General features: G+C 42.1%; 1 protein-coding gene across 4 annotated transcripts in view; it reads right to left on the bottom strand.

Annotated features, from left to right (window-relative positions):
* arhgef10la (Rho guanine nucleotide exchange factor (GEF) 10-like a) overlaps positions 1-21,732 on the bottom strand; it is a 254,732-nt gene that overhangs the window by 41,976 nt on the left and 191,024 nt on the right. For all 4 annotated transcript variants that reach the window (XM_061892200.1, XM_061892202.1, XM_061892203.1 and 1 more), the window contains one exon: positions 6,279-6,365. In XM_061892200.1, coding sequence (XP_061748184.1) covers positions 6,279-6,365 — 87 coding nt within the window. The remainder of the gene's footprint in view (positions 1-6,278; positions 6,366-21,732) is intronic.

The following is a 21,732-nucleotide window of genomic DNA, read 5'->3' as shown; positions in this document are numbered from 1 at the left end:
GAAGATGGAAGATGGAAGACGGAAGCTGGAAGATGGAAGATGGAAGATGGAAGATGGAAGATGGAAGATGGAAGATGCTCCCCATTGAGCGTTCAAGGCTTCATTCATATTGCTCTTTGATTTAGCCAGCAGGACAAATAAGGAGGGAGGCTGCGTTACAAAGTGTCAACACGCATGAGAGTCAGCTCAGCCTCGCAGCTTCATCTTGCTGCTGCAGGAAAAAAATCAAGCGTCAAGTGTCAAGCATGGGAGGATGTAAACCCTTCTCCCACCTGGGAAGTCTGCAGTCCGACTTCCAAGCAGCCTTTAAAGAGCTCTTTTTCTTCTGAGTGCGCCGGGAAAAAGGGGCAAACCCTCGGAGGAAGTTTAGCATTAAAGTGCAATCACGCTGAGGACGCTGTGTCTCTCAGACACTTTCTGGGGCAAAAGAGGGTGAGGCCGTGACTCAGCTGCGTCAAAACCGTGACTAAAAGTACAAACATTTGTACATACAGCTTTTGGAGCAACATATGTTGTTATCATGGACGCCCCTGCTTATTTCAGCAAGACCGTGCCAAGCCAGGTGTTACAACAGCGTGGCTTCATAGTAAAAGAGTGCGGGTACTAGACTGGCCTGCCTGTAGTCCAGACATTGAAAATGAGAGAAGGCTAAAATATGAGGCAGGAGACTGTTGAACAACTTAAGCTGTACATCAAGCAAGAATGGGAAAGAATTCCACTTCAAAAATGTGTCTCCTCAGTTCCCAAACCTGCACTGAGTGTTGTTCAAAGGAAAGGCCATGTAACACACTGGTAAACATGCCTTTTTTGACATGTGTTGCTGCCATTAAATTCTAACTTCATGATTATTTGCAAAAATAACAAAGTTTGTCAGTGTGAAGATGAAATATCTTGTCCTTGCAGTCTATTTAATTAAATAGAAGTTGAAAAGCATGTTTTTTTATTTAGGATTTTTATTTAGAATTGACACACTTTTGTACATGTCAACAAAAAAATGCTAACATAGCATTTGTTGCATTATTGGATAACAATAAAGTTTAAAAGAATTGCAATGGCATCAAGTACATGTATTTCTTTCTGTCACAATGGAGAGAAAGAATACTTTTCGCAAGAAAAGACTTTGAGGGATATTATGTTCAGGCTTCATGGGGTCACATTTAAAGACGTGGGCTCTAAGTTTCCCACCTGGGGCCTAAAGGCTAGAACGTGGCGAGCGTGGAGAAAGACAAAGAGGATTTTGCGTGAGGATTGTGTTACTTTTCCACATAACAAACGCCCCAAAACTCCCACATCAATTCCTAAATATCATCTTTTTGCTATCATTTCATTTCCTTTCTCGGGAGGCTGCATGGTGATGTGTGATGGTGTCATCTTCATAAAAGCAGGCAACTTACCTTTATGTCACACACTCACAGTTTAATGTTGCACTCGCAGTTTCCCAGCAACATTTGACCTCCGCGTTCTGACCTTTTAGCGACATTTTATATGCTAGTCTTCAAATGTGAATAAAATGCAAACACAGGGGATGAGTTCAAAAGCGATGATGAAGGCTGCAGTGATTCCAAACGCTAAAAGGTGGATTCCTTGCGATTGATTCTTTGTGTGTGTGTGTTCTTGTATTTCTACCCTTCTTGAGACATGAAGAAGGAAAACTATCTTCCATATGAGGAGGTGTGTAGAAGTGATGACATAAATGATGGTCCCAACAACATTGCATCTAATAGACAAAGACATGGATCTAAATGAGGGTGGTCCCAGAAAGGAGGAATTTTTCAAATTGACTGTGTGTCGCTTTTAAAAGTGCTCCCCCTCTGGTCAACATATGAAACAACAAGTGTGTGTGAGAAATTGAAATGCGCCCCTTTTGGCCAAAATGTATTTAAAAAATAAATAAATATGTACTTAGAGAGATACTGTAATAAGTTGATGTAAATAATGAAGATTAAAAACTAATTTTAAAAAAAGGACTAAAAGCAGTCTTTTTGTCACAATGTGTCAACTTTTCTCTTATAAAATTGGGAACAATTTCTCATATTTTCTTTCTGTTTCTGTAATATTGACATTTTTTCTCATAAAACTATTACTTTTTTTATGTAAAATGATTATTTTTTAATGCAAAATGCTGACATTAGTCATATAAAATTCTGATTTTTATCACAAAATTGCCAATTTGTTGTTCTTTTTACAAAGCAGAGACATTTTTGGAGTAAAATTATGACTTTTGTCAAATTCTGATTATTATTATAATATTACCAACATTTTAAAGTTTGATTAGAAAATTGTGACTTTTGTCTAATAAAATTACGACTCTTCATAAAATTGCCAACATTCTAAGCTATCTTTGTAAAATTGCGACTGTTATTGAGTAGAATTCCAACTTTTGTCATAATATTGCACAAATGTTCAATTCCTCTTGTAAGATTTTGACTTGCGTTGAGTAAAACTGCGACTTTTATTATAATACTGCCAACATTTTCCGTTGTTCTTGTGAAATTGTGACTTTTTCTTGTGAAATTCCACCTCATTTTTCACAACAAGCTTTTTTATATTTGCATAGTATGTATATATTATTCATGTTTTAAATAAAAATAAGAGTGCAAAGAAGTCCTAGTGTTCCATTACCTTTGTTCGTACGACTGTCACTACTCAACTGCCAAAGAACTGTAAACACCTTCACATTTGTTGCTTCCTATACTGTGTATACTGTTATACTATTTGATCTTGCACTGGTACTGTATTTGACTACTGTACTTCTACTTGTACTAATACATCTACCATAACTACTGTGCAACTCATTGTCTTGCAATTAATGTACTGTATTTTCCACACAATAAGGCGCACCTAAAAACCTAAAATGTTCTCAAAAGCTGACAGTGCGCCTTATAATCCGGTGCGCCTTATATACGGACCAATATTGGCTACAACAGGTCTCGCAACTACGGTAAGCAGCCGCCGACTTCATTTTCCCCCGTAGGAGAAGAAGCGTGCAGTGCATGCTGGGATATATGACTGCACCAGGTGTGCCGTTTCATTTCTATTTGCGTGTTTATGTTTGGACCCCAAAATGGCTCCAATTGAGAGACATGATTTCAGGAAGGCAGGAATTGTCACTGAACTGCTAGACAACAGCAGCGACACTGACTCCATTAACGACGTCTCGAAATAGTGCAAAGCAATAATATATCAATAACTAAACATCGCTCAAACGTTAATGTCACACAACTAGGGGTGGGCAAATTAATGCGTTAATTATGAGTTAACTCATCAATCTATTAACGCCGACAATTATTTTATCGCACATTTGCGTATGTTGTTTACATCCTTTTATTTTGTTAACGCCTTTTCTTAACAAGATGGCATCTCCCGGATGTACTTCGGCGTGGAGGGGCTCTTTGTAAAGATGGAACATTTGGCAAAAATACCGGACAATTCTGCAAATGTCATAGCTGGCTTACAGCATGGTCACTCCGGGATCACTTACGACCGCCAGACAATTCTGGATGTGGATAGATCGGGCCGTTTTGGACTGAATGAGGCGTGCTTGCTAGACCGGCTAGCTAGCATGGGAATACTTTGCCGGCTACATCCAGCGGCCTGTGAAGCAGCGGAGTATATGTGTTGTCTGTCTATTTATGAATAATGCAGACCAGGAGTGTTGGCTGACTTCTTAACGTTTACTTTCAGAGCGTGCATATCACAACATACAAGATGCCGTCATGGCGACACAACCTATACATGCTCCTCACTCCTGTTGCATGCTGGGTAGGGTAGTTCTTTTATTCCCTGGCTCATAACATCACAATATAGTACCATGTATATGATGCCTTCAGTTTATCAAAGCACCAAGCAAACAATCGGAAAATTCCCATCATATCAATTCCTAGATATGGTCATAATTATTTTAAGTGCACTACGCAGAATAAACACAACATTATTAATATTGCTACTACGGATAATTTGATCAAAAATTCCCTAAAACAGCCCACTACCTATAATATAGATTTTTTAAACATAATAAAAAAAATGTTTCTGCTGTTACCTCAGAAATTGCCTGTTCAGATGTTATGATTGTGGCTCAGAGATTTGTATGTAGATTATATTTATTTTCCATAACAAACAGGATAACTTAAATACCCTGGCAGTGGCAATAAGCTTAAATGTTTGTATTTACATTTTTGGAGTTGATTTTCATCAAATATGCTATTTAACTGCTACTGTTTAACAAGGACTGATTTAAATTGTGTTTGCACAACAAATGTTTTGTCGCTTTTGTTCATGTGGGAGAATATTCCAATAAAGGTGTACTACACACTACTTTTGAATTCATTATTGGGCTTTGCGTATACAATGCAGTTAATCGCGATTAATCGGAGAAATTGTGCGATTAACTTCGATTAAAATTTTTAATCGTTGCCCAGCTCTACACACAAAATAAACATGTAAATCTCACTTTATTAAGTTATTCCTCATCCACAAATTCCTCGAATTCTTCTTCTTCAGTGTCCGAATTAAAGATGCCACAAGAGGTCTCGCAACTACAGTAAATAGCCGCCGACCTCATTCACCCCCTTAGAAGAAGAAGTGCGTGGTGCATGCTGGGATATATGATGTCATTAATGGAGTCAGTGTCGCTGCTGTTGTCTAGCAGTTCAGTGACAATTCCTGCCTTCCTCAAGTCATGTTTCTCAATAGGAGCCAAATGGAAATGAAAACAGCACGCCTGGCGCAGTCATATATCCCAGCATGCACCGCACGCTTCTTCTTCTACGAGGGTAAATGAAGTCGGCGGCTATTAACTGTTTATTGTTATTGCTTTGCACTATTTGGGGTGTTACTATATTCTGATTGCACAAACCTTTGATTTACCGTAACACTATCAGACTGTTTTGTACCTGTTTATTTGAAGTGAGGAATAGTTCCCCTCTACCATGTGATATAAATGTTGCACTACAAGTTATACCTTGCTGTTGTTAAAAGATAAACGAAATACCATTTACCTCGGGGAAAATTATAAAACAGCTGTTTATTCATTTTGGGAGGGAACGGAGTTGTCGGAACGCTGGTTTGTAATCTATTAATAAAGTTTGACTGACCTATCTGACTGTTTTGTTGACATTCCCTTTAGCGCAGCTCCATCTAAAGCAGGGCTAGGGAACCTATGGCTCTAGAGCCAGATGTGGCTCTTTTGATGACTGGATCTGGCTCTCGGGTAAATCTGAGCTGACATTGCTTAACAGGATAAGTCATGAATAATTCCACTTGTAATCACAGTGTTAAAAATAACGTTCAAAATATAAAACATTCTCATGCTTTTTTATGTTCAAGAAGTTGCCTTAAGGGTAAGAAATCATTTATTTATTATTGGTTAGTGTGGGGCTTGCCCTCCTGGGGTTTCTTTGGACCACCAAGCACCGACATGAGAGCCTGTTTCAGGGTTACAATATCGTTTTATTTTTCAAAAAGTCTCTCAGTTGCTTTCCAGCAATTGTCTTTTTCTCTTTTGTTCTCTCCTCCTGGCTGCTGCTTATAACAGAGCGACAGGTGATTTGATAACAAGGCCCAGGTTGGCCTTTTGCGCACCTGTCGCTGATTTCGAGACCGTTCCTGGCACACCCCGCTTCGCTGCATGCCTGCAGGCCACGCCCCCTCCACAATTCGCTTCAGAATAACAATGTTATTACAAAGAATAAGAGACCTATTATACTCTAGAAATGTTGGTCTTACTTAAAAATGTACGCTTTTAGTTGTGTTCAGTGTTAAATCAATATTATATGGCTCTTACCTAAATACATTTTTAAATATTTGGCTTCTTGGCTCTCTCAGCCAAAAAGGTTCCCGACCCCTGATCTAAAGGATGCATAACGTAACCCCAGCCTCTACTCTGGCATCTATTCTATGCGCCTTATTTATGAACTAAGTTTTAAAACAGGCCATTCATTGAAGGTGCGCCTTATAGTGCGGAAAATACGGTCCATCAGAGCTACTCAAATTGTTGTATTTTTTTGTATTTAGTGGATTAGATTCCGTAACTAGTGTTTGGATCCCACTGTACGCAATATCTGAAGAGCATAGAAAAAAACATTTCACTGTGCTGTCCTCTGCATGTGGCCCATAGAACTTCAACCTTGCATACACAGCTTTATACATCTAGAAGGGCCGGTCCTAAAGAGGTAGGCATTTTTCAGAGGTCTCAAGAAGGTAAGATACACAATAATTTGTGTGTGTGTGTGTGTGTGTGTGTGTGTGTGTGTGTGTGTGTGTGTGTGTGTGTGACTCACCCAGAGAAAGCCTTGAGGTAAGGAGGTGCTGGCCGCAGAGAAGCCCAACATTGCAGACTGAACAGGATTGTGGATGGCAGCTTCAAGCTACAAGAGACAAAATCAATATTGATTTCTCATACATCACTTCACCGGCTTTTCTTTTCATTCTGGCCGCGCTGTCTCACTGCGTTTTTCTCTAAGTGACACACAGTCTGGCGGTGGCGTTGACACTTTTCCAAATTCTGTTCTGTTTGGTGTCAGACTATGCCGCCGTTAAGGACTTGGTGACTCTCTGAGTGACTGATGACTTTCTGGCCCTGTATCTGAGGGCAATGTTCCACCGGGGCTGACATCGATATTTGGACAAGGAAAGTGGCCTCGCATTATCACAAATTGTGAAACAGCCCCAGTTTCACGCACATTTGGAAGTCGTTTGTCCCAACAGCCATCAGGTCGTTTAGCAGAACCCAACAAGGCACCCGACCATAGAAATAATGTTTGGTTTATTTGCCTCCTTTTTCTTCAGCCTCTTCACCGATTTTCCATTATGTTCTATCTTAAGCTATTCCCTCAATCAACAATCATTTATGCAGCCTTTAATCACAGAGGTCTCAAAGGGCTGCACAAACCACAATCACATACTCAGGGCAAGAAAGAACTCCAGTCAATGGGAACAATGTGAAAGCTTTGGAAGGGACCACAGATGTGGGACACCCCCCCCCCCCCCCCCCCCCCCCCCCCCCCCTATCCAGCTGACCGGTGCCGAGTGAATATGGTTAATTCATTATTAATAATGTGAGAGTCTAGACCAGGGGTCACCAAGGCGGTGCCCGTAAGGACCAGATGAGTCGCCCGCTGGCCTGTTCTAAAAATAGCTCAAATAGCAGCACTTACCAGTGAGCTGCCTCTATTTTTTAAATTGTATTTATTTACTAGCAAGCTGGTCTCGCTTTGCTCGACATTTTTAATTCTAAGAGAGACAAAACTCAAATAGAATTTGAAAATCCAAGAAAATATTTTAAAGCCTTGGTCTTCACTTGTTTAAATAAATTCATTTATTATTTTACTTAGCTTCTTATAACTTACAGATATTCAATTTTAGAGGAAAAAATACAACCTTAAAAATGATTTTAGGATTTTTAAACACATATACCTTTTTACCTTTTAAATTCCTTCCTTTTCTTTCCTGACAATTTAAATCAATGTTCAAGTAAATGTATTTATTTTATTGTAAGGAATAATAAATACATTTTAATTTTATTCTTCAATTTAGCTTCTGTTTTTTCGACGAAAAATATTTGTGAAATAAATATTTCTTCAAAAAGAATATTCTGGCACATCTAGAAAATCTGTAGAATCAAATTTAAATCTTATTACAAAGTATTTTGAATTAATTTTAAAGTGTTTGTTCTGGAAAATCTAGAAGTAGATAATGAGTTGTCTTTGTTAGAAATATAGCTTGGTCCAATTTGTTATATATTCTAACAAAGTGCAGATTGGATTTTAACATATTTAAAACATGTCTTAAATATTCTAAAATTAATCTTAATCAGAAAAAATTGCTAATGATGTTCCATAAACTCCTTTTTTTAATTTTTTCAAAAAGATTCGAATTAGCTAGTTTTTCTCTTCTTTTTTTCGGTTGAATTTTGAATTTTAAAGAGTCGAAATTGAAGATAAACTATGTTTAAAAATGTAATAAAAATTTTTTTTGTGTTTTGTCCTCTTTTAAACCGTTCAATTGTTTTTTTTAATCATTTATTCTCTACAAAAAACCTTATGTGAAAGGAAAAAAAATGTACGACCTTATGACAGACAGAAATACACATTTTTTTTATAAATATAGATTGATTTATCCATCCATCCATCCATCTTCTTCCGCTTATCCGAGGTCGGGTCGCGGGGGCAGCAGCCTAAGCAGGGAAGCCCAGACTTCCCTCTCCCCAGCCACTTGGTCTAGCTCTTCCCGGGGGATCCCGAGGCGTTCCCAGGCCAGCCGGGAGACATAGTCTTCCCAACGTGTCCTGGGTCTTCCCCGTGGCCTCCTACCGGTTGGACGTGCCCTAAACACCTCCCTCGGGAGGCGTTCGGGTGGCATCCTGACCAGATGCCCGAACCACCTCATCTGGCTCCTCTCCATGTGGAGGAGCAGCGGCTTTACTTTGAGTCCCTCCCGGATGACAGAGCTTCTCACCCTATCTCTAAGGGAGAGACCCGCCACCCGGCGGAGGAAACTCATTTGGGCCGCTTGTACCCGTGATCTTATCCTTTCGGTCATGACCCAAAGCTCATGACCATAGGTGAGGATGGGAACGTAGATTGACCGGTAAATTGAGAGCTTTGCCTTCCGGCTCAGCTCCTTCTTCACCACAACAGATCGGTACAACGTCCGCATTACTGAAGACGCCGTACCGATCCGCCTGTCGATCTCACCATCCACTCTTCCCTCACTCGTGAACAAGACTCCTAGGTACTTGAACTCCTCCACTTGGGGCAGGGTCTCCTCCCCAACCCGGAGATGGCACTCCACCCTTTTCCGGGAGAGAACCATGGACTCGGACTTGGAGGTGCTGATTCTCATTCCGGCCGCTTCACACTCGGCTGCGAACCGATCCAGTGAGAGCTGAAGATCCCGGCCAGATGAAGCCAACAGGACCACATCGTCTGCAAAAAGCAGAGACCTAATCCTGCGGTTACCAAACCGGAACCCCTCAACGCCTTGACTGCGCCTAGAAATTTCTGTCCATAAAAGTTATGAACAGAATCGGTGACAAAGGGCAACCTTGGCGGAGTCCAACCCTCACTGGAAATGTGTCCGACTTACTGCCAGCAATGCGGACCAGGATTGATTTATTAAAGGTAAATTGAGCAAATTGGCTATTTCTGGCAATTTATTTAAGTGTGTATCAAACTGGTAGCCCTTGGCATTAATCAGTACCCAAGAAGTAGCTCTTGGTTTCAAAAAGGTTGGTGACCCCTGGTCTAGACCATAGTGAGGCCACTGCATGTAGACACATCACCAACTGATGCATCCCGGGTCGGTCCAGACTTGGTACAACTATCGCCTCCTCCGTGGAAACTGATCGGTGGCCACCTACTCTCTGACACTTTGTGGTGTTTACTCATCCTTCCAACTTCTGCTTGGTCTTCTTCTTGTTCTGGTTTGATATCTGGCTGTCCATTCTCTTGTTTGAGTCTCCATCTGTTGCCGTACCTCCTAACTATGGTGTCCTACCCACTTTCATTTCTTTGATGTGATGGTCAACAAAATATCGTGCTCTCCTGATTTCTGTCTGAGGTCTACATTGGACACCCTGTCCTTCTTTGTTACACATTATTATTTCTATAACCCAAAGTCTTTTCTCCAAACGTTCGATGGTTGTCCAGGTTTTGGCTCCACATGAGAGAACAGGTATCAGCAAAAAATTTAAATAAATGAATTGAAAATGATCCGCTTAGAGTTTTAGGGGTTCAACCTGAAGGTAAAGAGATTTCATAATTTTAAGATGCTTTTGAAGGCATTTCCTACACAGATATTCTGTAAAAATGCAAAAAAAAACCTACCAAAGTGTGTTAGTCTATTAGAAGCTAGAGCCCCAAGGCCGATAATCACTGATAAAGATGTGACATCACTGCTCCAGATATCTTGTCGTGAAGCTGACACAGACCAAGCTTTGTAATTTTGTGGGGATGAGTTCGCTAACAGTCTTATACAGTTTGGGGAGGGCTGTTCGGTCATGGATTTAACCCCCCCCCACCAACCCTGCAATCGGCGAAATTCCACATTCCTCAACAGTGAGAGCAGTTGAACTATGAGTTCCATTAGTTTACCGCAAATGCCGACTAGACACTGGGATTCTCGTTTAAAACCTTGCTTTCCGCTTGAGTGATACCTTCAGGTTTTGTTGTTTTTGTCCCGCCTCTTTAGCTTTGGTCGCAGTAACTTCATTGTGTGCGTTTTTTTAAGGACGAGCTTTCAAGTGCTTCATGCAGTTGCTTGTATTGAAACGTCGCACATTTGCTTTGGTCTTCTATTTTCGGGGAAAAGAGGCGAAGAAGAAGTCATTGCTGTGTGGCAACATAAGTATTCTAACGGACTTATTGTTTGTGTGCGCTCCATTTAGGTCGTACACCCGAAGTTTCCCACGAAATACATAATATGATATCGGAGATTTAGTTACAAGTACTCTCTGATACTTATTCCTCCAAAAAGTGACATAGTGGCATTGGAGCATCATTATATTTAATTAAGTGATCATTTGGCATAGCATGAGAAGCAGTCCACGTACCAGTACAGTTCCAGAATTACTGGGCTAGAAGAATAGTGGAATTTTGCTGAAGAGAGGACATCCTGGTATGATACACTGGTCGATTACCTGACTCTTTAGGGAGATGAGGAAACTATAAAGTCTTGAAAGATGTCGCTGACTGAGCCAAACTTCACCCAAACAATCGGGTTCTGTCACACTAAGTCTTCAGTCCAAATGTTGGACGGTTGCCCAGGTGTCGGCACCGCATAAGAGACCAGGTATGACACACTGGTCAATTACCTGCCTCACCAGAGAGATGGGGAGAGTCTTGAAAGATGCAGCTGAGTGAGTCAAACTAACTGCAAAACTAACCCACTAGAATTCTTCTCTTAATTTCCTTAATTTAATTTTGTTGAAAGTGATATTCTTCCCTAGATATTTGTCATGATCAACTGTAAGTGTTTTCATTGTGCAGTTATTTGTGGGTTTGGGTTGTTGTTGCTCATCATGACTTTAGTTGTCTTCATGTTCATGTTGAGGTGTGCCTAGCTACTCTCATCTCTCATCTCTCATAAGATATTATTGACAAATCTGAGAAGGGTGACAATTTGGATTCCTTTGTTGCTCCAGCCAATTTTCTTGAATGCTTCCCCCAGAGCTGCATTGCATAGTTTTAGTCACACAGGCGCTCCCGGTCTAAATCCTCTCAGGCTTTTAATTGAGTCAGTGACAATATCAAATAAATGAATTGTTGCTGTGGGCTCTATGTGTATTACTTTAATGATTTGTATGTACTTCTCGTCTAGAGTTTGCTTTTCTAAGGCAGCCAGAAGCGACAGGTGGTCTAGTCTGTCGCAGGCTTAACCATAGTCCGCAAAACCTAACCACAAGTCAAACTGATATTTATTTGACTTTTGGCTTAGTACATGCAGATTGTCGGCTGTAGGAAATCCCGGTCTGAAGCCTGCTCGCTCTCTTGGTTGTTTGTCCTTGAGCTGCCTTTCTCTGCGGGCAAGAATCGCTCTGCAAAAATCTTGTGGGGGTTAGCTAGTCGGCTGATAGTTCCTGTAGTTCTTTGTATTTTTTGTCTCCTTTCTTGAATAGGAGAATGACTTTTGACTCAATCCACATGCGAGATCTTGTTACATAGGGCAGTATTGACTGTAATGATCTCTTCGTCCCTGAGGTGCTGAATGTCTATTGTTTATTGGTGCTTCCAGGGGCTTTCCTCTTTTTCATTTTCCTTAGGGCTTGTTTGACTTCCTCTGAGCAATCTTCTCCTGGTCTGCAGTTCATCTGTATCGAGAGATAGAAGAATCTCTAACTATTTTACTGATCCTACGTTGTTTGTGATCTAGTGCACACAGGTTGCCACAGCTTGTGACCGAGTTCCCACTCGGTACACAAAGCCTTTGCGATCTCTCTGCCGAGGCCTGATTATCATGATTCCGGTGTGTTCCATGTGGCAGGCAAGAGGCTAATTGTGTTTTGCAGGTGGCGAGCGATGGCCACCCCGAGTGCGGCGTGCCTTTAGCTGTCGTCCTCTGCAGCAGGGAGCATCAATCACGGGTGATTTACAGTCTTCCGCCAGAGGGCCCCGCCCCCCTTTCCTCTCCGGTTGGGTGTGTTTGTAAACAAAAAAGGTCAACGGCCGCCGCTCTCAATCGGCGACGCTTCCTTACACCAACCTCCCCACAGCCCGATGTCTGTCTCCCTCATTAAGCACGCTTCGACCTTACTCCTTCCTCTGTAAAACTTTCTCAACCTCTCCCGCGCCGCTAGTCCTCCATCAAGTCTTGTGAGAGGACATTTTTTATAGTTGATTAATTAGCAGTCAGAACAGCCTGCGATATGGAACAAAGAGTGAGAGAGAGAGAGACCGGTGGATGCGAGGGCTGGAATTTTTTATGGTCAATGTGAGAATGACAAACATGCTAGGCCAATTTTCCATAGCTTGGATTGCTTTATGTTATTTGTCTCTGGAGCAGGTCCACCAATAATTGTGGTGGTCTTTTCAATCAATCGGTAGCCCCGTGAGGCATTCAAAGGCCTGAAGGAAGTGAGATGGTTCCGATAAAAAGGGGACGAGTAATTGAACGCGGAACAACGGCATGGAAAGGTGAGGATGGATACTGTTATTATTATGCGAGGAACACTGATCAATGGCCAAACATTTACTGGATTTCTTTAGTGCCTCAGCAAGCATGACAAAAAAGCCTGCAAGGTCGTTTGCGGCGTAAAATCAGCAAATTGTATCGACTGCCGGCGTTGAGGCTCGTCGGCCCCGGCTGAACCGGTCCCGACGCTAATGAGGAACGTCGTGTTTGAGGGGGTGTAGCATCAGAGCGCCTTATTTGTGGAAACGTCAAATTGCAGGTGTAAAAGGAAGGTTGGCAAGGCTCCGAGCAGCAAGGGAGGGGCGTGAGCACGGAAGCTAATTGAAGGCAGATTTGTGGATGTGACGGAAGCTGCTGGTTAGCCACGACCCAGCGGCCCTGCCCTGCCCTGCCCGTTACACCCCGAGAGGCCACCGGCCCATATGCTGGATCCAGGTGGTTTGCACAGGAGCGTTCATTGCTTCTCCCTGAGATAAATGTCTATAATTAGTCTCATTTCCGCCAGGCAGAAGAAATGGAAGCAGTCAGCGGCTGCATCTCCAGGCTCGCTCTATGATAGCATCATTTGACCAGCTCCGCACATGTTTAGGGCCGTCATACTTTACGAGCAAACATTCCATGGCGGCAATTACAGTCGTCTTATGGACTACTCTCAGCTGCGCAGAGATGCTCTCCCCTCTAATCTGCTCTTACATCACATTTGATAGTATTTCAGTCCCACAAGGATCTGGTTCACCTTCTTTTCGCCACACATGGCAGCTGTGGCGCTTAGCTGGCATTGTGGTGATGCGGTTGCCTTCTCTCGTTGATGCAGGCGGAATGGACACAGCGTGAAGGTAAAAACTGAGGACTTATTATCACTACAAAAATAGACTAGAAGGAGAAAACACTTGCACAAAGGCACTAAAGACAAAACGAACAGAAAGCGCTTGCATGTACGCTAAGGACAAGCAACAGAATAGCGTGGAAGCTAAAGTACACAAAGTTCTTTACCACACGCGGAGATAGCGACGTCACCTGTTGCATCAAATAGCAAATTAGACTGCGAGAAAAAATGAACAAGGAAGACAGGTAAGTAATTAGGAGGCAGGTCCGCGACAAAAACAAAAGGCAGGTGATGCAGATGCGTAGTCATAACAACAGAACAAAACAGGAAGTGCCACCAGGAACTAAGGAAGTCAAATAATAAAAAGATGAGATACAAAACAGAACCAAAACCCGAATATGACATGATCCAAGCAGCGGATCATGACAGCAGCCAGCTGATGCACTAATCACACTGCAGTATCGATTATTTTAGTAATCGACTATCGATTATCATATTTTCCAGACTACTTTAAAGCCGAACCCACTAAATTTTGGAAGAAAAACATTTGTTTCCATATGTGGAGAGTCGGAGCCAACAGTCTGACAGAGAGGCAGGACACGCTGGAGCCCGTCCCAAGATGGCGGCGAGGAGGCGGGGATGGCGAGCGAGCAGCGAGGCGGGGCGTGCCGGAAGCGACGCTACAATCGAGATCAAGTGCGTGGATCGCGCACCTGGATACGATTAATGAATCCTCTCGCACTATTTAAAACGTCGGGGAGAGAGGTGGAGAAACAACGACGGAACGAGACGAAGCGCATGCAACCTGGAAGAGAGCGAGAGCAAGAGGCAGACGATGCGGGCGACTGAAAATAAACCCAGAAAAGACTTTTCTTATTAGAAAATAAAGAAAGTCAACACTGCTCAAAGTCATGTCCTTCCTTGGTGGTCCCTGGAACCCGCACAACGGTGTGAGTCGTTCACACCATATATTAGCCGCACCGGACTTATAAGCCACAGATACAGTATATACATTGTGAAATGAAAACAGAATTGTTTTTATTTTATTTACATACCTTAATTGTTTCCAAACGATACCTGGGACACCGTAGTAAAACGGCTAAACAAACAAAACAGAAGCCACCAGCTGCGGAAGTTAGCTCTCCAATCAGCCAAACAGACTCAATAACTCCACTTTGACGTTTTGGTGAATCTACTGAGGAATTTGCGAAACTGAAACAATACCAAATAACGCCATTTTAAATGAATAATACTAACGCAGACACTCGTAAACGTGTTAGCATATTCGCTCATGCTAACGGCGCTAGCGTTCTTACATTACGATAGCACGTAGAAATATGCATGAAAACACTCCGACAGACATCACACATGGGACGGTTTAGTAAGTGTGAAGTGTTTTAGTTATATTGCAAAACGTACAAACGTTTTTTTGGAGTGATGAATGGAGAATCTATACAAGTAGCAACGCTATGGACGGCTGGAAGACGAAAGACTTTTGTTGGGAAATACATTTTAAAAAGCCGTACACCCTAAATCAGGGGTGTCAAACTCAAATACAGAGTGGGCCAAAATCCTAAACTGAACAAAGCCGCGAGCCAAAGTTGATTGATTGATTTTAATTGATACTTTTATTAGTAGATTGCACAGTTCAGTACATATTCCGTACAATTGACCACTAAATGGTAACACCCCAATAAGTTTTTCAACTTGCTCAAGTCGGGGTCCACGTTAATCAATTTATGGTAAACAACATGGTTGAACAACTTAACCTTTAAAAGGGACCCAAACAAGTTTTACATTGAATATTGAACAAGCAAGGCTTATGGAACGTTATAGTGACATGCAAAATGGAGGTTTGTTGGTAGCGGGGGTGTATATTGGAGTGTCCCGGAAGAGTTTGTGCTGCAAGGGGTTCTGGGTATTTGTTATTTAGTGATGATGTCGTGTTACAGTGCGGATGTTCTCCCGAAATGTGTTTGTCATTCTTGTTTGGTGTGGGTTCACAGTGTGGTGCATATTTGTAACAGTGTTAAAGTTGTTTATAAGGCCACCCTCAGTGTGACCTGTATGACGGTTGACCAAGTATGCGTGGCATTCACTTGTGTGTGTGTGTGTATAGAATCCGCATATATTACGTAACTGGGCCAGCACGCTGATTGTTTGGCGGAAAAGCGGACATGACAACAGGTTGTAGAGGACGCTAAAAGCAGTACCTTTAAGGCACGCTGCCGAGATTGTTGTCCGAGTGGAAATCGGGAGAAATTTGGGAGAATGGTTGTCCCGGTAGATTTTCGGGGGGAGGGAGCACTGAAATTCGGGAGTCTCCTGGGAAAATCGTGAGGGTTGGCAAGTATTAGAATTAGCGGTGAATGCACCGCCGCTGTATAATACCGGCGGGCCAGCTCTAATGTTCATTTAATATTGTCTCAAGGGCCAAAATAAATTACTTGGCAGGCCAAATTTGGCCCGCAGGCCAGAGTTTGACACCCATACCCTAAATGGAAGGACACCTGCAGTAAGTGAACTTGTCCATAAGCACAAACAATAACACACTGTTTTATTTATTAAATTTTTTAAAACTATTTTAATATGGTTGTTATCGGCCAAAAATCCCCAAATTTGCTGCACTGTTTTATAAGCCGCACGGTTCAAAGTGTAAGAAAAAAGTACCGGTTCATGGTCGGAATTTACGGTAGTTTGTTCAATTAAGCAGCTGAAAAAAACACACCTTATAGCCTCAATGTATATTTTAGAGTTCACATGAAGAATGCTTTTTTTCCTGCTTGCCAAAACCTTTACTGTAGTTTTCTAATAGATTGCACTTGTCTCGTGTTTGCATTCATCAAAATAATCCCTCTCATGTGCTGTGTTGCAGCGGCCGTGCGGAAACTTTGTCCGTGGACTTAAAGTTCCTGGCACTCCAAGCAGGCCCGATTCGATTCTAATCGGATTCAGCGGCAATTCAATTCATAATCGATTTAGAATTGATTCTCCATTCAACGCGATCCTCGGAATATATTATTGGGAAGAAAAAAATATTTTAAAAAGCCTTTTTAAGCAGGTTTAGAAGCTTGACTCCTGATGTACAAACTATGTACAGCAAGTATGTGTCAATATGGCCGAACAAAAAGTCACAATTTAAGCAAAGAAAAAGATCTACATTACTTTTATTTTTAAATCAAATTTAAAAATGATGGCTCAATTTAGAATCAGAGAGATAAGAATCGTGATGTGGATCATCTCACCCCTACTGGAATTTATACATTTTAATTAGTTGTACGAATTTAACTATTCATAAAGAAACAGAATATGAAGCAAAACGTTTTCTAATCGAATTAATCGATAATCGCTGCAGCCCTAACATACATCATTAGCCACAACATTAGGTACACACCTGTATTGTTGTCCCGATATCAATATTTTGGTACCTGTACAATATTTTTCTAAACAAAGGGGACAACGAAAAAATTTCTTTATTGGCTTTATTTGAACAAAAAAATCTAAGTGTACATGAAACATGTGTTTATTATTGTCATTTAGTCCTTCAATAAAATGTTGACCATACTAGACAACTTGTCTTTTAGTAGTAAGTAAACAAACAAAGACTCCTAATTAGTCTGCAGTAACATATTGTGTCATTTATACATCTATTATTTTATACACATTATGAGGGACAAACTGTAAAAATTGATTATTGTTCTACTTGTTCATTTACTGTTAATATCTGCTTACTTTCTCTCTTAAAATATAATAATCACACATTTAGGCATTGATCTGATACCAAGTAGTTCCAGGATCATACATTGGTCATATTCAAAGTCCTCATGTGTCCAGGGACATATTTACTGAGTTTATAAATAATATTATTTTAACATGATTTTTAAAAAAAAAGGGAAAAAAATTGATGAAATCATGGTAGTATCGCTAAGATGAGGTGGGGACTTGTCCAGGGTGTGCCCCGCCTACCGCCTGAATGCAGCTGAGATAGGCTCCAGCTAGCCCCGCGACCCCAAAAGGGATAAGCTGTAGGAAATGGATGGAATGATAGTAGAATCGACTAGATACACTCTTGTACTTGGTATCATTACAGTGGATGTCAGGTGTAGATCCACCCATGGCGTTTGTTGACATTGTGATGGCGGCGAGCTATTGTATCCTCCTGCAGTGTGTAGTGAAGCATGTTTAGCTATTCCTCATCCTCCAGTGATAATGGTACTTGTAAGAAACCTTTATTTGTCGCCATGGAGGCCAGGATTAGTGATTTTGAAGTAGCTAAAACACTGCGGATGGGTGTTAGCCGCTAGCTAGCTAGCCATGTCTTAAAGCAGCTCTTCCTGAGGGTGTTTCAGTGTTATAACTTCACCTTTATTGTCAGTTTTTAAGCCAAAATGCGCCCATTCTCCCTTTTCTGTCTACACACTGTGTCTGCTTGTAAGTACTCGGTGTGTGTGCGCTGCCCAACATGCTCCTCTGCTGGTAAAACCTGCATTGTCACGCCGAATAAATAATACAAAATTGCAAATCGGTACTTTTCAAAGAGAGTATAGGACCGCTTTTGATTTATTAGTACCGCCGTACAACCCTGCACATGTGCAATCTAACTTGAGGAATACAACAATAAACACAATATAGTTCAAAGAGTACTTCCCTGGCAGTGTTAGCTTGTTCAGATAATAATTATAAAGATAATAAATATGGTAAAAATAATAATAATTCAGGAAACAACTGGAGTTATGTTCCAACTCTGATGCGTCATCTATGTTGCTGCTCCTCGATCTTAGCGCTGCTTTCGATACCGTCGATCATAATATTTTATTAGAGCGTATCAAAACACGAATTGGTATGTCAGACTTAGCCCTGTCTTGGTTTAACTCTTATCTTACTGATAGGATGCAGTGCGTCTCCTATAACAATGTGACCTCGGACTATGTTAAGGTAACGTGTGGAGTTCCCCAGGGTTCGGTCCTTGGCCCTGCACTCTTCAGCATCTACATGCTGCCACTAGGTGACATCATACGCAAATACGGTGTTAGCTTTCACTGTTATGCTGATGACACCCAACTCTACATGACCCTAAAGCTGACCAACACGCCGGACTGTAGTCAGTTGGAAGCGTGTCTTAATGAAATTAAACAATGGATGTCCGCTAACTTTTTGCAACTCAACGCCAAAAAAACGGAAATGCTGATTATCGGTCCTGCTAGACACCGAACTCTATTTAATAATACAACTCTAACATTTGACAACCAAACAATTAAACAAGGTGACACGGTAAAGAATCTGGGTATTATCTTCGACCCAACTCTCTCCTTTGAGGCACACATTAAAAGCGTTACTAAAACGGCCTTCTTTCATCTCCGCAATATCGCTAAAATTCGCTCCATTCTGTCCACTAAAGACGCTGAGATCATTATCCATGCGTTTGTTACGTCTCGCCTCGACTACTGTAACGTATTATTTTCGGGTCTCCCCATGTCTAGCATTAAAAGATTACAGTTGGTACAAAATGCGGCTGCTAGACTTTTGACAAGAACAAGAAAGTTTGATCACATTACGCCTGTACTGGCTCACTTGCACTGGCTTCCTGTGCACTTAAGATGTGACTTTAAGGTTTTACTACTTACGTATAAAATACTACACGGTCTAGCTCCATCCTATCTTGCCGATTGTATTGTACCATATGTCCCGGCTAGAAATCTGCGTTCAAAAGACTCCGGCTTATTAGTGATTCCTAGAGCCCAAAAAAAGTCTGCGGGCTATAGAGCGTTTTCCGTTCGGGCTCCAGTACTCTGGAAAGCCCTCCCGGTAACAGTTCCAGATGCTACCTCAGTAGAAGCATTTAAGTCTCACCTTAAAACTCATCTGTATACTCTAGCCTTTAAATAGACCTCCTTTTTAGACCAGTTGATCTGCCGCTTCTTTTCTTTCTCCTATGTCCCCCCCTCCCTTGTGGAGGGGGTCCGGTCCGATGACCATGGATGAAGTACTGGCTGTCCAGAGTCGAGACCCAGGATGGACCGCTCGTCGGGACCCAGGATGGACCGCTCGCCTGTGTATCGGTTGGGGACATCTCTACGCTGCTGATCCGCTTGGGATGGTTTCCTGTGGACGGGACTCTCGCTGCTGTCTTGGATCCGCTTGAACTGAACTCTCGCGGCTGTGTTGGAGCCACTATGGATTGAACTTTCACAGTATCATGTTAGACTCGCTCCACATCCATTGCTTTCGGTCCCCTAGAGGGGGGGTTGCCCACATCTGAGGTCCTCTCCAAGGTTTCTCATAGTCAGCATTGTCACTGGCGTCCCACTGGATGTGAATTCTCCCTGCCCACTGGGTGTGAGTTTTCCTTGCCCTTTTGTGGGTTCTTCCGAGGATGTTGTAGTCGTAATGATTTGTGCAGTCCTTTGAGACATTTGTGATTTGGGGCTATATAAATAAACATTGATTGATTGATTGAACCTCCTCCTAACCCCCAGTCTTGCACACACCAGTATCTATTTACCTGCCTAACAAGCGCTGATAGAAAATATCCATTGTTTATTAAGTGGCAATTGCCTGGTTGGGGCCCCCACGCCCTGCTGTCGCCCCGCTGTTGCCCCGCCGTCGCCCCGCTGTCGCCCCGTCGTCGTCCCGCCGTCCCCCGGGGCTCCACGCTGCAGTGGGAGTCAACAGTCCAGAAAATACTGGCGTTGGAAGCGTGGCCGCATCCACATACACAACATGAGCTGCTGGGGGGGTAAATTACTTTTTATATGCCTCAGATGGCATTTTGCAGAATATTAATATTCATGTTGCCAATGGGCACCGCCTCGCCCGCCTGGGCACGCGTCACCACGCCCGGGTCGGACGCTAAAAGTGTGACAATTTGGAGCCGGGCCAAACTTTTAGAGCGTCACATACGTTCTTTCGAGCAAATAGAAGCCATATCGAGCTTATTTAAACCACAGGTGGGGGGGGGCTTTCAAGCGAGGCAGGTTTATTCACCTGGAGGACACGCCCCCTATCGCTGCTGCGCCAATCACAAGGCTTAAAAAACACCAACAAAAGAGGGATGAAACAGCCAGATTAAAAAGGTACCGTTAGAACCATTACATGTTTTAAATAAAAACTACAGATAATGGCTTTTTTGCCGATATCCGATATTATCCAACTCTTAATTACCAATTCTGATATCAACCGATACCGATATATACAGTGGTGGAATGAACTTATTGTTATGCCTAACTGTGTTGTGATGCCCCGCTGGATGCATTAAACAATGTAACGAGGTTTTCCTAAATAAATCAACTCAAGTTATGTAAAAACATGCCAACATGGCGCTGCAATATTTTATTATTGAAGTCACAAAGTGCATTCTTTGTTTTAACATGCCTCAAAACAGCAGCTTGGAATTTGGGATGTGCTCTCCCCGAGGGAGCATGAGGAGGTTGAGGTGGGTAGGGTTGGGGGAGGGGGGTAGCGTCCCGGAAGAGTTAGTGCTGCAAGGGGTTCTGGGTATTTGTTGCCTTGTGTTTATGTTGTGTTACGGTGCGGATGTTCTCCCGAAATGTGTTTGTCATTCTTGTTTGGTGTGGCTTCACAGTGTGGCGCATATTTGTAACAGTGTTAAAGTTGTTTATACGGCCACCCTCAGTGTGACCTGTATGGCTGTTGACAAAGTATGCCTTGCATTCACTTGTGTGTGTGAAAAGCCGTAGATATTATGTGATTGGGCCGGCACGCAAAGGCAGTGCCTTTAAGGTTTATTGGCGCTCTGTACTTCTCCCTACGTCCGTGTACACAGCGGCATCTTAAAAAGTCATACATTTTACTTTTTGAAACCGATACCGATAATTTAGAAACCGATACCTATAATTCCCGACATTACATTTTAAAGCATTTACCGGCCGATAATATCAGCAGTCCGATATTATCGGACATCCCTAATAAAAAAATGTATCCACAATATACCATAAATTCCGGACTATAAGCTGCCATTTTCTTCCTACGCTTTGAACCCTGCAGCTAATTTAAACAGTTTAAAAACAACAGCAAGCAAAGACACTAAAAAGGTGTGGTAATTTTTTGTGCTACGGTGCCACCTTTGGGATGAATTGGCTCACTCCGGGTGCGGTTTTGAGCTTTTAACCTGAAGCAAAGATGCTGTTGTGTCTTTTAGCCATCCATAGTGTTTCCACTCCCATATATTTATCATTCATCGCTCCAAGCAACGTTTGTAAGTTTTACAATATAACTAAAACAATTATTTCTTACTAAACTGTCTCGTTTGTGATGTCTGT

The sequence above is a fragment of the Nerophis ophidion genome, linkage group LG02 (genome assembly GCF_033978795.1).
Source record: "Nerophis ophidion isolate RoL-2023_Sa linkage group LG02, RoL_Noph_v1.0, whole genome shotgun sequence".
NCBI lineage: Eukaryota > Metazoa > Chordata > Actinopteri > Syngnathiformes > Syngnathidae > Nerophis > Nerophis ophidion.
This window is presented reverse-complemented; position numbering and strand designations above follow the sequence as displayed.